At 32.3% G+C, this 18,223-nt stretch overlaps 1 protein-coding gene across 2 annotated transcripts; it reads left to right on the forward strand.

Annotated features, from left to right (window-relative positions):
• Positions 1-24: 24 nt before the first annotated feature.
• LOC106717984 (pH-sensitive chloride channel 2) lies at positions 25-17,009 on the forward strand. 2 transcript variants are annotated; one of them, XM_045679880.1, is made up of 8 exons: positions 25-344; positions 13,380-13,572; positions 13,894-14,206; positions 14,339-14,500; positions 14,588-14,743; positions 14,909-15,074; positions 15,280-15,478; positions 16,240-17,009. In XM_045679880.1, the coding sequence occupies exons 1-8, from the start codon at positions 271-273 to the stop codon at positions 16,483-16,485; spliced, it is 1,509 nt and encodes a 502-aa protein (XP_045535836.1). In that variant the 5' UTR covers positions 25-270; the 3' UTR covers positions 16,486-17,009. The 2 variants fall into 2 exon arrangements, with proteins under 2 accessions (XP_045535836.1, XP_045535838.1); XM_045679882.1 differs by having other exon boundaries at positions 14,339-14,494.
• Positions 17,010-18,223: the final 1,214 nt, after the last annotated feature.

The following is an 18,223-nucleotide window of genomic DNA, read 5'->3' on the forward strand; positions in this document are numbered from 1 at the left end:
TAGACTTGTGTTATCTGGTAATGACGCACATAATATTGTTTAAAATTTAATTAAGCTACTGTGTTAATTTATCCTTTAAATGTATGTATATGTGTAAAAGCTCATAGCAAACAGCGCGCGCGCAACCTCCAACTAAGTGGTACGGAAAAATAGCCTCCCTAATTATTGCTCTGTGCATAGATCAGTAGTGGTGCAACAGTCGTGCGGTGTAGACGTCGTTTGGACATCGAACGCGAGTAAAAACCGCGTTGTTATGTTAAATTCTTCAAAATGAGCTTAAAAACTTTTTTAATATGTGCGTTGACTGTATTTATGTTTAATAATGTATCAGGACAAAAAACAACGTAAGTTATATATCCTATTTTTATGTAATACTTTTTTTTAGTGATTGTACTTTGCTTAAACGAATGAATTTAATTTAGATTGTCGATTTCGTTAATTTATTTAATAATGATTACTCGAAAAAAGGACTCAACATTTTAAACCAGATAATTCTTAATACTTTACAAATATTCCTATTGGATTCCTATGTTCAAAATACATAAAACTATCAAAGTAAACAATAGGTTGTAGACATGCTATATATGTGTGTGCAAGATGAATTAGGAACCTTGCGACGCCATTATTCATTCATAACAGAACGCACCAATGGATAAATATACCGAACACTTTTCTATCTATTTATCTGGCGTTATTACAAAATTTAAGTCCAAAAAAGTCATATTGAAAGAAGAACAGCAACAGATAATATGAAAAAGCTATTTACAATTTTAATGAGCTAGTTTATTTTTGGGGTAAAACGTTTTAAGTTCAAGTTAGATCTCCGTATCGCGGATAAATATACCAACAAAATATAGGGTATACTTTCTAAATCCCACATTTTATGTAAGAGAAAAAAATTACACATGTTCAATTTTCTTATAAGAACTGTGATACCCTCGCTTTACTGTATATTCCTCATTTATTTTTTATATGCTGTTATAGCCCTATATTCTTAACTATTCGATTGTTGCTCAATAAAAAGCATACTAAACTTAAAACTAGATTGGTCCATTGCCGCTCTTTTTATTTTTCTAGTGGATTCTCGTAATATTACGTAGATCATTATACTAATTTTGTAGAACTACCTACGCGATATATGTGTCGGCTGTTTTAGAAGCTATAGGTACCCTGCATTAGTTCAGCAATTTATATTTTGTTATGTAAAATACGATAAGCTCTACAATCTACGTTACTAATACTAACGTTATCTATATTGAATATCTGCGAAAATCTTATTTCGGTTCGATTTGAATCTGTACTAATTAGTAGAACTAATGCGTCTCTTTATACTAATTAGGTGCTCAATTATAGTACGTTAAGTTATCCATGGCTATAATTTTGTTTGTTAAAGAAAACTATATAAAATAGCAATTGACATATATTTATTATAAACAGATTTAAAAATAAACTACCATTTACAATCGAAAGTTGGCTATCTTAGTGTGATTATGAAGATTTGAGTTTTTGAACACTGATAGAAGCCAGCAACAATAACATTTATTGCACGAATGGGCTGCAGAGATCAGTGCAATATCACGACCACATAGAAGACAGGCGTGAAGTGGGAGCAGTTTCGCGTTAAGCCTGATAAGTGTTCGTGGCCGAGGCTTAATTTTAGTCCTCTTTCCCTTTTCTTATAAAGAATGGATGGGAAGGGAAAGAGGAATTAACAGCGGAGGGGGAGGATAGATAAGGGATATGCCCTTTTTGTGTGCGTCATTCGTATTAAAGGTAGGCAACGCATCTGAAACTATGGTGGTTTATGGGCAGTGCTAGCTTCGCTATTTCGGCGTATTCAGGTGATATAAAAATAATGTTTTGAAATACGACATTAGTCATAATAAAGCTTTCCCTTAATTGATATTGTATTTAGAATGTAAAATTATAGATATTTTCTTTCTCTAGATATATCGATTTAATGTATCAAATAGTTAAAGTGAATCAAGATTACGTTCTAATTGTCACGTACATTACATTTTTATTTTATCTATTAGTGAGTGTAATTTGAATAAGTTAATTTAATTAACAACGACAGCCACTGCGCGTACTATTATAGTCTTGTTATTTGCTGCCATCGAAGCGAAGAATTTGTCGTGCAAGTTAATATTGGTCTTATATTTGAGTAAAGATTGCGTGTCTATGAGGTATATATAACTTATTAGCGGAAATCTAGGAAAACTTTGATTATACACATTACTAATTATTATTACGCGAAGTGGTGGCGAAATGGTTAAAAAAGTTGCGAGGTATCAGGTTTTTATTTTTGCTGTAGCATATTTTAAATATGACAAATGTTTTTGTAATACACCTTCAGCTTCGATTTAACTTCGTGATAAGGTTATTTATAGTTTAAATTAGTCAGCATCTAATATTTGTATTATGATTAATGTAAGTACATATTTATTCTATTACTTTATAACACAAGGGTAGCTGGATATGCAAACGAGATATCTGCTGTCTAAGTTTAAAGAAAATATTTTTCATTTTATTGATGGGAAATCTAGATACATCTAGGAAATATAGGTCATATAAAAACACGTGTCTTGTTCATATTGTCTTTGTTAAACACCTTATTTTTTTAACATAAATATTAAAGCGCGTACTTGTAATTCGCCTGGTTGTCTTAAATATTTATATCAAATAACGATCATAGCACCAGATAAATAGATTTTCTCTATTGTCTTTTTTTTAATCAAAAGCAACTTTCAATTCTGCAATCAACATTTTTAAGGTTTATAGTCTTTATGAAGATTATATCTTTCATTTGCATGTCTACAATTAACGTTTGAGGCATTTTATCCTAGGATTAATTAAGTCCTGAGTTTACGTCCTTATCTTTAGTGAGATGGACTAATCTTTTGAGATAGCCTCGACCAACACGATATCGTCACAATGCACCATACCATTTCTAATGTCCAAAAATTACGTTTAAATACCTAACCTAACAATATAGTCATTCTTGTAAAGCGTGTATGAAATTTCATTATTTTTAAAAATTTCAATGAAAAGTTTGCAAAAAAGTAACTAAAAACTATTTTTGATGATTCTATTTTAAAATTGTAGTCCATTCTAAGAAAAGTAAAATAGTAGTGGTCCCTGAAAAAGAGGACTTTGGGAAGCCCTGGTCAAATCCTACGGGATTCCTTTCTCATAATTTATTATGTTGCAGATGTGGTGATAAATTATGATAATCAAGAAAATTGCCCTTCTGATAATACATTTTAAATATGTTTTACACATGTAAACTAAAAACAACATCTAAAGTACATAGATTTTCCTCAATTATACTGTTCTTGTGCTAATTTAAGTTTTGTTTAATAGAAAAGATACATATCTTTTACCCTTTTTATAAATAAACATATTCCATAATCGTTTAAAGAGTAATAATTTGAAGTGAAGCATTGTAGCGAGCTGTCTGATAAAAAAAGTGTTGAGAACGTCTCTGCGGACACGGTCCGATAATTTGCCATGACCGTGCATTAGCATTGTCTAAGAATTCCGTATTTCGGATAAATGGAGAACAACTTATTCGTTAAACAATTGCTACAGAAATGGTCAAAAGAAATTTTGATTGATTAACGTAATATTACTGATTCTGCAGCCTACCTCACATACAAGAAAACTTATTATTATATTTATCATTCTTACTGTATATTTTTGTTGAATTTGTTAACTAGCCTAATAAAAGCAAACTGTATTGTGTACCATGGTGCCCTAGAGCGATAAATCATAAAAAAACTAGCTGTGCAAAACTAAACTGTAAAATGTCATTATGTTTTTAAATATGTTATTTCACACGACTACCGATACTTCCAGTTCTCAAAAACAACAAAAGTCTACCAATAGATGGAACGATTTTTTTTAGACTTATACATTGGTACATAACACGTTGAGAAATTACATACAAGAGTGCTTTAGAACATGTTGTCGCCATTGACGCATGTGATCTTTTTTTTAGTTATACATGTAAACATGAATTATTTACATTAACTTTTAGGGTAACGCTCTATATTCGCAAATAAACTAATAACGATCATTTGTAATGTAATCATAACCTCACGATCGCACTCCAGCGGACAGTTTATCAGTCATGATTTCACACAGACATATATATTTTGCTAAAAAGTAATTTTGCTAATCATTGTGTTTACAAATGTCCCCGGAAAATCGTGTACATCGCCCATTTGAAATTTGTTTAGTCAAAATGTAAGACTCTGTATATTTCATATTAAATGAATAAATTCACGAATTCAATTTGTCGAGGCATATTCCTAACGAAGTAGTTAAAGTTAATCCGGTGACATCTACTCTCTCTCTTTGAGGTCGAAAGAACCTCATTTGGTCAGGTTATTATTCAGAATAGTCCAGAGGCACCATGGAAAACATTCGTCGTTGAATTTACTTAACTACTTGCAGTTTGTTTTAAGTAAAACCTTAATTAGTAGCCTATGTTCCAGTACTATGTTCTACATCTATGCCAATCGATCTTCATTTAGATCCGTTGAGCCATTCTGCTGATAACTTCTGACAAAAATCCATCTATTCATCCCTCCATACATACCTACATCCAAACCTTCGCATTTATAATATTAGTTAGATTAAGATTTAGGCTTCGCTTCTCAGAAAAACAAGTATTCTGATAATGAAGGTAATGAAACCGGGTCATTAAACATATCAGGCGTGTTCTGATTGAAGTGATTTGTCTGTTTCAGTTTTCTATGAATCCTTGATGACACTTGAACACTATAATAACCACTTCAAATTAGTTAAATTATATCGGTTTCCTTTTTGATAGCTGCCAAGGAGCCGCGATAGGTTGGCGCCCTCGTTATTATTATCTCATATTGGCCTTATGTCAAAATACACGGGCATTTTGATCAACACCACAAAATAAGCAATAGTAATTGTAAACTATTTCGTTAAAACATACAAAAAATCTTCCAGATCTGTAAAATCTTTATATAAACAATAAGAAAGAACAGAAAAAAAAAATGTAGAAATAAATTTATAATAAATATTATGTCCTTCTAACCATGAGAAGATTAGTTTGGTTCGTTTGTGTGTATTACAATGTTTTCGTATCATCTAATTAATAAAAGATTCAAATGCATTTGATGTTTAAAGTAGCTATAAAAGTAATTTATTCCCGATAAATTGGAGATTACATTTTACACTCAACCTTAGCCGAGTCGTGCCGCGCACTCGAATGAGGATTCAAGGTACCACCGGCCTTTTGTTTTACCCTTAGCAATTAAGTTAATGAATGCGCTAAAGTGACACACGTTACCGTAATTCTTACGTTTCAATATGAAACTGTGTAAAATGTAAAATATCTATTTGATTTTACGCAGACACAATTTAGTCATTTTTTTAACTACTCACAATATAAGAAGAGATAGTTTGCGGTGGCATATGAATTTAACACTACACTATTGACAAAGTCAGAACATAATCAGAGGTCATCATCATAAGTTCTTTTTATGAAGGAGATAAACCCCACCCAGTTGCAAGGTACGAAGCAATTTTTTAAATTGGAGAGCGTCAGCGGAGACTTGTATTTACATTAAAGTGGTTTGTAGCATCCAGTGTAAACAATTGTATACGCTTCATTTACTATTAAGAGTACGCTCAATGACAGTGACCCGAGTGGCATTGATCGATTTGTGATGTAATAGTATTGAAGTAATACATTCATTGACAAATAATTTTATGCGTTAAATCAATTAAGAATATTTTACTCTTTTTTTCTGCTTTTTACTGTACATATTAATTTCTTATTTAATTTTTAAATATTACTGTTTTATAAATAAGTCGTAACAATTTACAATTTTAAACGCGATTTCTTGGAATTGGCGAAATAAGGATTACGAAGTATGAGGTTGTTAGTTCGAATCCTCATTTAGGAATTAGCGCAAACCATATCATATCAAAACCTTAGGCTTAACATTTTTAATACGTTACACATACATATATGTTACATATAGTAGATACAAGCATTCACTTACTAGCAATACTACACATGCGGAAAGGCAATGAGTTTAAATAATGAAGTATTGAAAAGTCTTTGATTTTTCATCGAGTTTGTAATTGATAGAGCCGCTATTGCTTCGACGGTCACATGACCGTTCGAGACCGTCGCCGCACGGTCAAGGTAGACCGATCATCGACGCGAATTATTTAGAAACACTAATTACAATACGATATGGTTCAACTTTGAAAATGTTTAAGAACATCTGTTACGTTCAAAAACTTGTGAACGTGACTGTCAATTACAATGACACTATTTTAAATAATCACTATTTTAGCTAGACTTTGTTAGAAATTATGGGATCCAATTTTGAAGTGTTTTGTAACCATTGCTAGTCATTGTCTTATAACTACTAGTTTATTTTTTTACAATAGGCATTCGCCACTTTATGTTGCTAAACATTTTAAGGCTTACATCTTTATGTGCAATTCTTAAAAATAAAAGATAGTTAAAGATATGTAACGTGTAGTCGTTATATGATTAACTCACGCAACTGATTAACATAATCATATAAATACTATAACAGAGTTTAGAAACAATACGTTGAGAATCGGCCATTTTGATGCATATGGCGGCGTGCGGTAACAGTTGACAGGACTATGTGGCCTTGCAAAGGCGTCACGAACGCGCATTCTTTGATATGAAGCCAGTTAATGAGAGTCTCTTTCCAAATCGACTTTCCTTATCCATGGCCATGAAATTAAGGTAAAGTGAACTCTTTATTGACAAGTGACGATTGAAACAAATAGAACAATTTGAAGAATTTACTTACATCATTAAATATAAAGTCTGGTAATTGTTCACAGAGAAAACGGTTCTTAAAACTTGATATACTTCGAAAAAAATTCTGCGAAGATCTTAAACTTCATAATAACACAATCTATTTTACTATCGGCTTAATAATTATTGAAAATAAAATTTAATTTACACACAAAGATAATATATCTTATTTCAGTTCCTGACAAATATGTGAAGCTGCGACATCATTATCGTAATAAAATTATAAAATATTTGTTTACACGTTTGTGATGAATGATGCATTATTCCTTGGTGTTATCTGTAGATTTATGCGTTGCCAACAAACGTATCAAACATACGTAACGTGTTACTTAAACTGTAAAAGTCCGAACAGTAAAGGTTACAATTTACCGGTAAACATCAACCTTTTCCTACTACATTTCAATATAATTTCTAAAACTTTTAAAACCTTATGTAATAATGCATCTTAGTTTTTCTATTAATTCGATTTTAAACAGTAAAAACGGAATTTTTGCTGTTTGGACATTTGGAAAATGTTTACGACATTTAACATCAATCAAGCAATATAATTTAAGTCTTTGTATTTTGCGATTACATCAAATCCTAATCCTACTTTAATTAACTTATTGTTTGTTTCAAAGTCACCCTTTTAATAGTTAATTCTGTCAATAAATGATACTTATATTAAATTTGTGCTATTGTTTCTGATACTTTAGGTATATTATGAAGAGTGGTTTAACCGATCTTTTAAATTGAGCTTCGGTGGCTCAGGGGTTAAGCAGTTGACTTGCAATCTGCAGTTCCTGGGTACGAATCCTGCCATGTACAAATGTGTTTTTCGATTAACGTATGTACATTTATTCAACGTCCTCACGTTGAAGGAAAACGTCATGACAATAACAACAACGACAAAGATATGTGTAAAGTCTACCAACCCGCACAGTGCCTGCGTGGTTGACTATTGCCTAGTCATACCTAACTTATTGTAAGTTCTGAGCCTCTAAATGGATACGTATTTAAAGATAATATTTATTATTTACGAAGACGACTCTAGTCAGTGTCGGCATTTAGCTAAATCAGGTCGTAGGCGATAGCTCGCCGGACACTTTTATAGCACCTACGTAGCTTTACTCGTGATAAAAAAATGTAAATTTACTTCTCAAACGAATTGAGATAGATTAGGTAATAAAACTTTACTAATTCGAGTTTATATAAGGCCCCTTTTGCTATCAAACAAGTTTTATCTAGATAATCATAAGAAAAGATTTAGGTACATGTTTTGATGGAAAGATGGATCACCCACCCATTCATGTTTGTTAGAAGAAGTCTCCAGAATAGCTCTCAACGGGTCGTAGTGAATATTGGCATAGATGTAGACGTAGCCTGGAAGAACACATAGGCTATTAATTATTTTTATTCCGCGCGGACGCTGTCGAGGACAACAGCTAGTTATTATTTAAATTGATTGTGGTTACGATTAGACAGAAGAATTATCAATTATTACACCCGTGACTGAGAACTTGGCAGATATTACAAATTTCAGTTTCTAGACCGGACGTAAATATCGTAAAATATTTATTACGTGAAAATCTTGATTACATTTATTCATTCATCTGCGCTTCAGACTATGTTTATGTTTTTTTTAAGATTTGGTTAAGATTTATTATAAGATATTAAAATATTTCGATAATTCAATTCGATTTAAGTTGATTATCATTTCGCAATTGTTTTATTTACATTTCCCAGTTTCTCATCCATTTTCTGTAAACGTATCAGTGTTATTGTATTTATTATACGATGGTATCATGTAAGATTAAGTTTACTGCGTCACTTAAATAAAGCTAAATGAATAATTGTGCATATTTACAAGACATTATCTAATTGTTCATATCACTTTATCTTATTTTGATAATTTTACAAGTAAAAAGTAAACAAACCGATGCACCAATTGTACGGCGTTTTATATAACAGTTGATTTTATAATTTTACGTACATATGATAAAGTTAAATTGCCAGCTAAAGAAGGAAATGCGGATTGATTTGAAATGTTGGTTTTGGCATAAATTTTATTAGTTTGGTAAAGGGTTGATAACTCATTATAACCAGATAAAAACATTGAAGATTGCTGCGGGTTATTATCTGGTGGTGTTATATAATTCGTCAGTCTCGCATGTTCACATCTGCGTGGTGTCAAACTTCCTGGTTTAGAAGGTATGCGGTCTACGTCTGACATTAATTGATCGACACACGTTGATACTAGCCCTGTCGTAAAAACATCTTTGTGTCGTTTAAACATTTCTTAAGCCTTGAATTTTAAAGCAGCGAGATAATGATTGACATTAGTCTGACGCATTGGTCTACGTCATCGTAACGCGGTAGACTGTTGACATATGACAGTGTCACTTATATGATTAAGATTTAAGAGTAGTCACAGTCAAGTCCAAGTTTAGGTTATCTCCCCTAAGTTGAGGTCTGAAAAACTTTAGTGACCTAAGTGAATTTTTACTCGAAATGGGTATATTCAGATCACCTTCATGCAGGCTGGTTATTTCTCAAAATTAGTACCAAGGATATACATGTCATTTCATATTTAATGTTTGTCTTCTTTAGCCCATGTTTTGGTATAAACAGTGGATTTGAAGTTTTGTTGTTTTGTTTAACTTTTGGTCCTAATAAAATTTATTTGATATGAAATTGTTTTCGTTTTATGTTTTGTTAAAAGAAAAATGTTGGGACCGAGTTCGGTTATACTTGTTGATTTAACTTATTAGAGTGTAAACGTATACTAATAGATTTTACTTATAACGTATACATTCTAATAAGTAAAATCATGATGTTATTCATAATGATCCGGAGTAATGTAAATAAAAATTTTTAGTTACATTATTTATTAGATCTTGCTTCCTACTTCTTACTAATCTTATTATCGTACTTCGTACTATTATTATAAAAGTTTCGATGTTTCTCAGAAGGTATTACCAAAACGGCTGAACTGTTCTCGATGAAATTTGTACAACATAGTCTGGAAGAACACATAGGCTACTAATGAAGTTTTTCTCTAATTCCGCCCGTACGGAGTCGCCGGCGACGGCTAGTATTGTTGTAAAGTTAACTTACATTCAATTTTACAATGCGTTTTGTAATTTATGCATAAGAAAACCATTTTAGATTTATTTGTTACGTCTCTAATACCGGTACGTGTTATGAAATTTATTGCCCGCTGTTTATATATGTTAATCTTTTTATAATGTAATGAGTTATTAACATAAGACAACGATTGCAGTATTGACAAATAAGTTTTAAATAATGATATTGCACGGATTCGTACTTGATGTCATCAAGTGTAGTTTGACAAATAAACGTATTAAAATTAGTTCTTAGGACAAGATTTTTATAATCTGTTATTATTTCCTATTAACAACACTTAACTCAAAATAATACTTAATAAAGTCGCTCACTCTAAGTAATTTCATTCGAAAACTTAGTGATTATATAAAAAAAATAACTTGTGTTTTTTGAAATGTTATGCGATTGTTATTATATTCAGATGTGCCCTTATATATTTATAATGAGTTAACGAATTAGCAGATCGATTAAATTGTTTTAAATGTTACGTTAAATATTACAGCATACAACAACATTTTGAGGTACAAATTAATTATAAATACATTAAAATTGGAACAAAGATATAATGTTATGTTTTAAAGTGTCTTATCAGTTATCATATTTGTCTCATTATTTATAACCTTTGTGTGAATTGTAACACTGCACGGCGTTGACTTTATTCCACGGGCTTTGTAATATAAATTAGGATTAAATTTTAACTAATGAGTATTAATGAAGTAAGTATTAAGGTTCTTTCTATTCCCAAAAATATCAAAATAATTTAGAACTGTTGTTTTTTAGTTGCCCGGTTTGTGGCCTTCGCATCTAGAGTATAGTTCTAGTAAAAATTCGTGGACCTAACATACTTTAGTTAGCTCTACAACTGCTCCGATTACTTTTATTTAACTAATATGTTAGTGCTTAGATTATCTTTCGTTTCGTATAAACATACAATGTAGGTTTACTTTCACAAGGTAACAGGAGCGGAGTTCTTCTTGTTCATAGTTAAATATATTTAACGAAGACGTAGGTAATGGCTTAGCGGGTTAATCTGAGAGCAAATCTGTTGCTATCACAACGATTTGGCTCATAATGTTATCGGTGTACAAATATTTGCAGCATCGCCGTCGGCAGTTACGACCTTGTTCCGCAATGAATCTGTATTAACCTAAAATAACGACCGACTGCAAACAAAGGTATCGTTATTTAGAAAAGAGCTTTAAGCGGCATTATTATTGCAATGTAACTAGGGTTGCAGCGTATTTTAAACATCAATAACCATATTTGGAATTTTGGTAACGGTATCATATTAGCTTAATTAACTGTACTTTATATGTTCCCAGTATTTGTTTAGTTGTGTTTGGTACCAAATGTTTTCATGTAATTTGCGTATCTGCAATTGCGGATATCTATGGGCAGCGGATGCTTCGCCATTTCGGCAAATTAGGTAGCCGCTTACTCGTTTACCACCGTGTTACGCAGCGCTGGAAAGGGAGAGTTTGTTAAACCTGGTCACGCTTGAGGTGAGTGTATGGGCCACCGATGTATTCCTCCGGAGACGCCGCCGTCATACTGGAAGATGGCCATCGAGGGGTTTTAGTAGGTAAACCCCACATAATGCTGATTCTCACCAGAAGCATCTTTGTTAAGATTTCCCCCTCGAAACCAAAAAAAAGGCATATAGCAAGTATTTTTGAGAATTGCCATTGGTTGGTATGACGATCGTAAGGTTTTTATTAAATCTTTCAAATATATTTCAGAGTTATTTAAGCTATTAAAATTAAAATAAATGTAAAGGTTGTAATATGTGTATCGTTATTTTTCTCTATTGATATGTTAAATAACATCCCTAACAACTAGCAGTACGTGACAAAGTAAATGAGCGTCCCGATACCTTTCTTGCGCGTTTGCATACGTTTTACAATAAAGTGCGCATAATGTTTCTGTTAATAAATGATAAGAGATGCTATTGTTGAGGCATTGTTTGGAAGCATGGTTTGCTTGGAGTCTGCATGCTCGCGCGTGATGCGATTCCTTAGTAGATCATTTAACGTTTTAATGATTACTAAACAAATAATATGTTTTATTTATGACTTTGTTTAACTATATCTTTAAGTACTTTAGTTTACCGAATTGAGGAAAACATAACTATGTTTTTAATATTTTCTCTTAATAATATTCAAAGACTACAAAAATATACCATTTTTATCTTTACAAGATATATTAGAAACCCAAAGTAACCTGACGTAAATGGTTTGCCCAATTTGATGCGATAACGTAAATGTATACTCGCTAATGAATTTGACTATTTTCTGAATTTGTTTGTTTTAATTTTAACATTCCTAAAAATAACTATTGCGATGTATTAATTTGGTATTACAATTGCCTATAAGAAGAAGTAAGATTTTTCTAACGATCTAAGTAAATAGTAACCAGTTCTTTCAGGAGTAGGAACTAGCGTAACGAATCATCATACAAAACCTTAAGTAACCATGGGTTTGTGAGACCAAAATCTCTGCATAAAACATATCGTCATTCCTGATATATTTTAGACAAGACAACAAACTCTTTCAAACGGAGATTTTGTTCTGGGAAACCCACATTAAGGAAACTATTTTTATAGTTTAATATTTTGTTTACTATAAATTATTTTTGTATTTCAACCAATAAGTATATAAAAACTTATGCGTACAATCCCTTAAGTTTTCCGTCTATTACACCGTCTTTTACAAACCATACAAGTACAACCGTCTATTACAAAATCCGAAAATTCCCATAAAACCTTTTTACTTCAGTAATATTAACTTAATAATTTAGGAATCCATTATAAGGGGAATTATGATTAATTTATACAGAAAAATTACACCAGTGTTTAGTTTGGTGTTACATCACTTGTATCTTTACTGATCGGAAGCAATGCTAGACAAGGTGACTGATCTACTCAGCCACCTTAAAGAGGCAGATTTTTGTCCTTGAATATGTATATTATTCGCAAATATTTTACACTACATGTAAAATGTACTAAACTGTTAAGTACTCATAGAATACGTCAATAATTTAGAAACTATTTGTCAGGAGTATTCTTGTCTCTTCAAATACGGACATGTCATATACGAAGCCAAAAAATTAAAGCAATCGACGTTGTAACTTGCAAGTCACAAAAGCATCCATACCTCGACAATTGATAATTATAATTTAACAAATAAATGTTATATGGTTTCGTACTCATAATAAGGTTTAGTGATGTAATGAGATGCGGTTCACTCCCGCATTAAAACCATAAACCATAATCCAGAAGGATGTAACGAAAGAAAGGACGAATCAACCAATCTATTGAATCCATTATTCTCCATCCTCCATTAAAAGAGATTGGGATCAGGTAGGAATTTGAACTTGACTTTAATTTATTTCTTCTTACTGTATGATCAATATATATGGTTTCCAGACCCAACGTGGCGCTGGAGTGTCCGTCACTTGAAAAGGGAGATATATACACACAGTCGGAGTTCCTCTCTCGGCTGGCGCACGAATGCCGCTACGACCGTCTGCTGCTGCCTACGTACCAGACCGGTGAAGTGGTCTACGTACACGCTAGTGCTTACGTATACTTTATACAGCCCGCTGAAGCACACGATTTGGTGAGACACACTCTTATATTCTTATTATTGAATTCTATGAGAAGGGGTCATGGTCAAGCGTCATAAATCACAATAACATGGTTTGTGAAGGAAAGAAAATTATTATTTGCAAATGCATAAGGTTGTACAGAAGCAGTTAAATGTATAAAGTGGAATTCTTTAAGAAATCCTGAAGGAGACTTTAGGCTTTTGATGAGAGATTTTTGTAAAAGTGCTTTAATTTTGTTTTATGGCGTCTTTATTATTAATTTTTAATTCTATCTTTCAAAACTTTTTTGTATAAGAGCTCTTAATTAACACCTGAATTTTCATGTCTTACAGAATTTCAAATTGCACTTTCTTCTGCAACTACGCTGGACGGATGCGCGTTTAGCTTACGCGCTCTATTCTCCGGAGCGAACGAAGATTATCGGAGAGAGCGATCTGAGGCAACGTATCTGGGTGCCACACTTGTATATGTCCAATGAACAATCGTCGAGTCTCATGGGTACTGATAGTAAAGACGTACTCATCTCTATAGCACCTGACGGTGAAGTCCTATTCAGTAGACGTATGCAAGCTGTACTATACTGCTGGATGAACCTACAAAAGTTTCCATTCGATGATCAAACGTGCTCTATGAATCTTGAAAGTTGTAAGTTCAAATCAGAATAATGACTTCTTTATTATTTTTAACACAACTTTGGTTGTTGTTAGTTGAAATATTTGTGTCGAGATATTTTTCGGAAGTATAATAGTAATTATAATGTCTTTAACTCTTTTCCAGGGAAATATAACGCTTCGATACTTCGTCTAATGTGGGAGAAGGACAATCCAGTTCGACTATCATCAGAGTTACACTTAACAGAATATTCGCTGTTAGATTACTGGACGAATGAATCAGTCGTACGAGGCGACATTGTGAACATGCGTTTGGGAGGAGGTAGATGTAATGTCTTTTACGTGTTCGTGCCGTTTGTCTTACTGAAGCGCGGCTTAAAGTAAACTGTTTATTTAAATATTTATTGCGTTTCAGCTGGCAACTACAGCGCCCTTAAGTTTACGTTTAAATTGGGACGCGAAGTTGGTTATTACCTGATGGATTACTTCATACCTTCGATGATGATTGTTGCAATGTCGTGGGTTACATTCTGGCTACAGGCCGATGCCTCCGCACCGAGAATTACTTTAGGTATGTATTTAACCGGTTCAAATCCTAAAAGTTATAAAAACGCAAAAACTAAAACTCCATAAATCATCTTCTTTGATTAACTTCTTCTAATTCGTTGGATTACTACATTGTGTTTGTGAGCACATACATATGTTGGTATATTAACGGTTACATTTCTTATTTCAGGAACAAGTACAATGTTATCATTCATTACTCTGGCTTCATCTCAAGCGAAGACGCTGCCGAAGGTTTCGTATATAAAAGCCAGTGAGATCTGGTTCCTCGCCTGCACTGGATTCATCTTCTCAGCTCTCGTGGAATTCGCATTTGTTAATACTATTTGGCGAAGAAAGTAAGTACTTGTGATGATTTAAGTGACGCTTAGTTATAAATAACAACAATAAATGTACAAATAACATAGTACTTGTAATAAATGTTCTCATAAAATCAGAAGATATGCAGTATAAAATTAATTTTCTTAAATAAAACTGCTCACAAGCCGAATAATAAACATCACTGACATAAGTAAATGATCGTCCATTTTTATCAATTTATAGGAAGGTAGTAAGTTTGAAGAAAGTGAATAGCAAATACATATTGAAGAGCACTCTAACGCCGCGGCTGGCTCGGCGCGAGCTGCAGAAGGAGCTGCAGTCGTCGCCGCAGCTCAGCAAGTCGCGCTCCTGCTCCTCGCTGCAGCAGGAGACCAGCAGCGATCCCGCCGGACCCGGCTACAACAACTACCTCACTGTACACGTAAGTCATCACTTCTATCTGTAAATCTCAGTTTGGTCTAATTTCAATTTTCATGTAGTATTCTTTTTGCATGGCTTCTCAGAATCTTAGGAGTAGTATTTTAATTAATTCTTGAGCTGTAAAATGCAAAGAAAACCTATCATACGGAAAGTGCGTGAACAGGGAAAAAGAAGAGTAGATGGTCCATTTACGGGATTGAACGCGCACACATATAATCTGGTTTTTAACCATGTCTTTAATCAGATAATAATGATAAGTAATTAATACTAAAAATCAACCGTGTAAATGTGTTTGCTGTATCGAATAGTTTTTAAAAATGATTACCTCATTTGTAGCAATATCAAGGTTACCAATGAGTTATTTGTTTGTTACCAATAAATTATCTTCGTGGTTCTTATTTCATTAAATTTTTTGATGTTTGAGGACGGATAGGTAATAAATTTTAACCAAGTCGTTTTTCTTGATTTCAAGCTACTGTGTCTGGATTGTGGAAGGTATTTTAATATTTTAATCCAGTTTAATATGTTTATTACGTTTATAAATAATGTTTCAATCGTAATCATGAAGTGCGTTATTTGTACCCAAAGCGTGGACTGAAATATTGCAAAAGATTGCCAAATTTTGAAAACAGCTATAAGCTGTTGTAATAAAAATGATAGTGAAACACTGATAAGTGATTCCCTTGGAAAGCTTAGGGTTGTCAGCACTTAATTTACATGATGTTCAGGGTTGTTACTAATATTTATAATAATATATTTCAGAGTTTCCCGTCAGCCTTAAACTTGCCGACTATAACGACGCAGAGCTACGACGACCTGATAACAGGACAAGGGGGTCAAAGAGCGGGTGGCAGCGAGGGGTCAGACGAACCTCCGAAGCACCACACATGGACGACAATGACCCCACAAGAGATCGCCACGTGGATCGACAAACGTTCCCGAATCTTATTTCCTTTACTGTTCATATTCTTTAATATCCTCTACTGGACATTTGTTTACTGCCTGTGATTTTGAATTTTAATATTTCTTGTGCTTTATTTGAAAGGTGCTGAAATATTTCATTGTGCCTTGTAAAAGATGTACCATTGTTTTTGACTATAGAACTCTTGTACAAACTACTTCAGTCGTATATCTTAATAACATTGAGAGATCATTCTACAAATAATTCCTACGAAAATACTATAGAGTAATGAATAATATATCGAACGAATTTTGGGTAGTTCACTAACAATGTAACATTTAATTTGATAAGATGTAATCGACAGTAAAATTTGATTTTAACGTGAGACATAGACGAAGCGTAGTAAACGTACATTTATTTTTAGAGCATTATATTTTATATTTTATCTTATGAGTCGCAAGTACGCGAATACAAGTTGATCTTGACTTTAATTTAAGATGACTAATATAAATGGAAATGACGGTATAAAATTTGCTCGATTTATACATAAACTGTTTCGTAAGGATCCCTTTGAGAGGATACCTTATGTGTTAAATATATTTTTAAATTATTTTTCTAATTTTATAAAGAATGTCAGACATTGAAATATAAAAGACAAGTAAAGTGTTGCATGCCACCTCCTTGTTTTAATTTAATACGTAAAAATAAAAAAATAAAATACTTCTTCTTTTTGAAGTATATAGTAGGTGTATTTATATAAAATAAAGCAATCGAATAAAATAATGAACTATATGTATAAATAAATTAACTTTAGTTTTATTTAAAAAAATGTTATGAATGATAAGTTCAGTCGTAGTACTATTGAATAGCCAAATTTATTGTAGTTCGTATGTCTTAATTTAACATTTAATATAGTCGAAATATTTTATTATTAGTAAATACATAATATTTATACTTGTTAAGAAAAATATAGAAAATAATTAATAAGTTAATATTGCGTTAAATACGTCATAAGGTTTAGTCAAATTATATGGTCTATTATTACAATTTGATTTTGTACATATCTGTTGTTATATGTTAAGTATATAGGTAGTCACATATCAATTAAAATATAATTTATGTCTACATAATGCTTTTTTTTTTATTAATTTAGTAATAATTTTTGCTCTTTATCCTTATTTTATAAGTTTGAATTTAGTTTCACCTGTATCTATGTTTGTTATCAAATTTTGCAAATGAACTTTAGACTACTTCCCGGCTGCTCATTGGAGCTGAAATTTTGCATAAATATGATGACATGGTGCTGATCTGATGATAGAGCTGGAAGGTGGACGTAGGAACTTCGCAATGAAACGTCACACAACATCATCGAATTTGAACTCTTTTGAATCGTCTTGACGATCTTTTAGTTTTTTTTTAATGTTCTTTCAATTAACAAGAACAAAATAAAAGCTTGTTTTATAAAAAAAAATATCTTCTTTAAATTCTGGCTTTTTGTAACAACAACTCAACAAGAGTAACAACTCTGCAATGGATTTTGGTGGACCTTCCTTGCTCTACCTGGTAGGAATCGTTCATAGCGATAAAGCCGGTCTTGTTCACATTTACACGTCTGAATACTGTTGTCAATTATTTGTTGTAATTTGAGCAATAAAGTTTTTATATATTATCCTTTAGGCAAATCTTATGAACAAAACGCAGGTATTATTTTACAAACTATTATTACATACCTTGACACAAAATTATGCAATTATCATATATGATTGCAAACACAAAATAGATTCAGGAAAAAACAATACTATGAATACAAAACAAGACAAACGTCATCAAAAAATCGTAAAACGT

This window comes from Papilio machaon, chromosome 10 (genome assembly GCF_912999745.1).
Source record: "Papilio machaon chromosome 10, ilPapMach1.1, whole genome shotgun sequence".
Classification (NCBI taxonomy): domain Eukaryota; kingdom Metazoa; phylum Arthropoda; class Insecta; order Lepidoptera; family Papilionidae; genus Papilio; species Papilio machaon.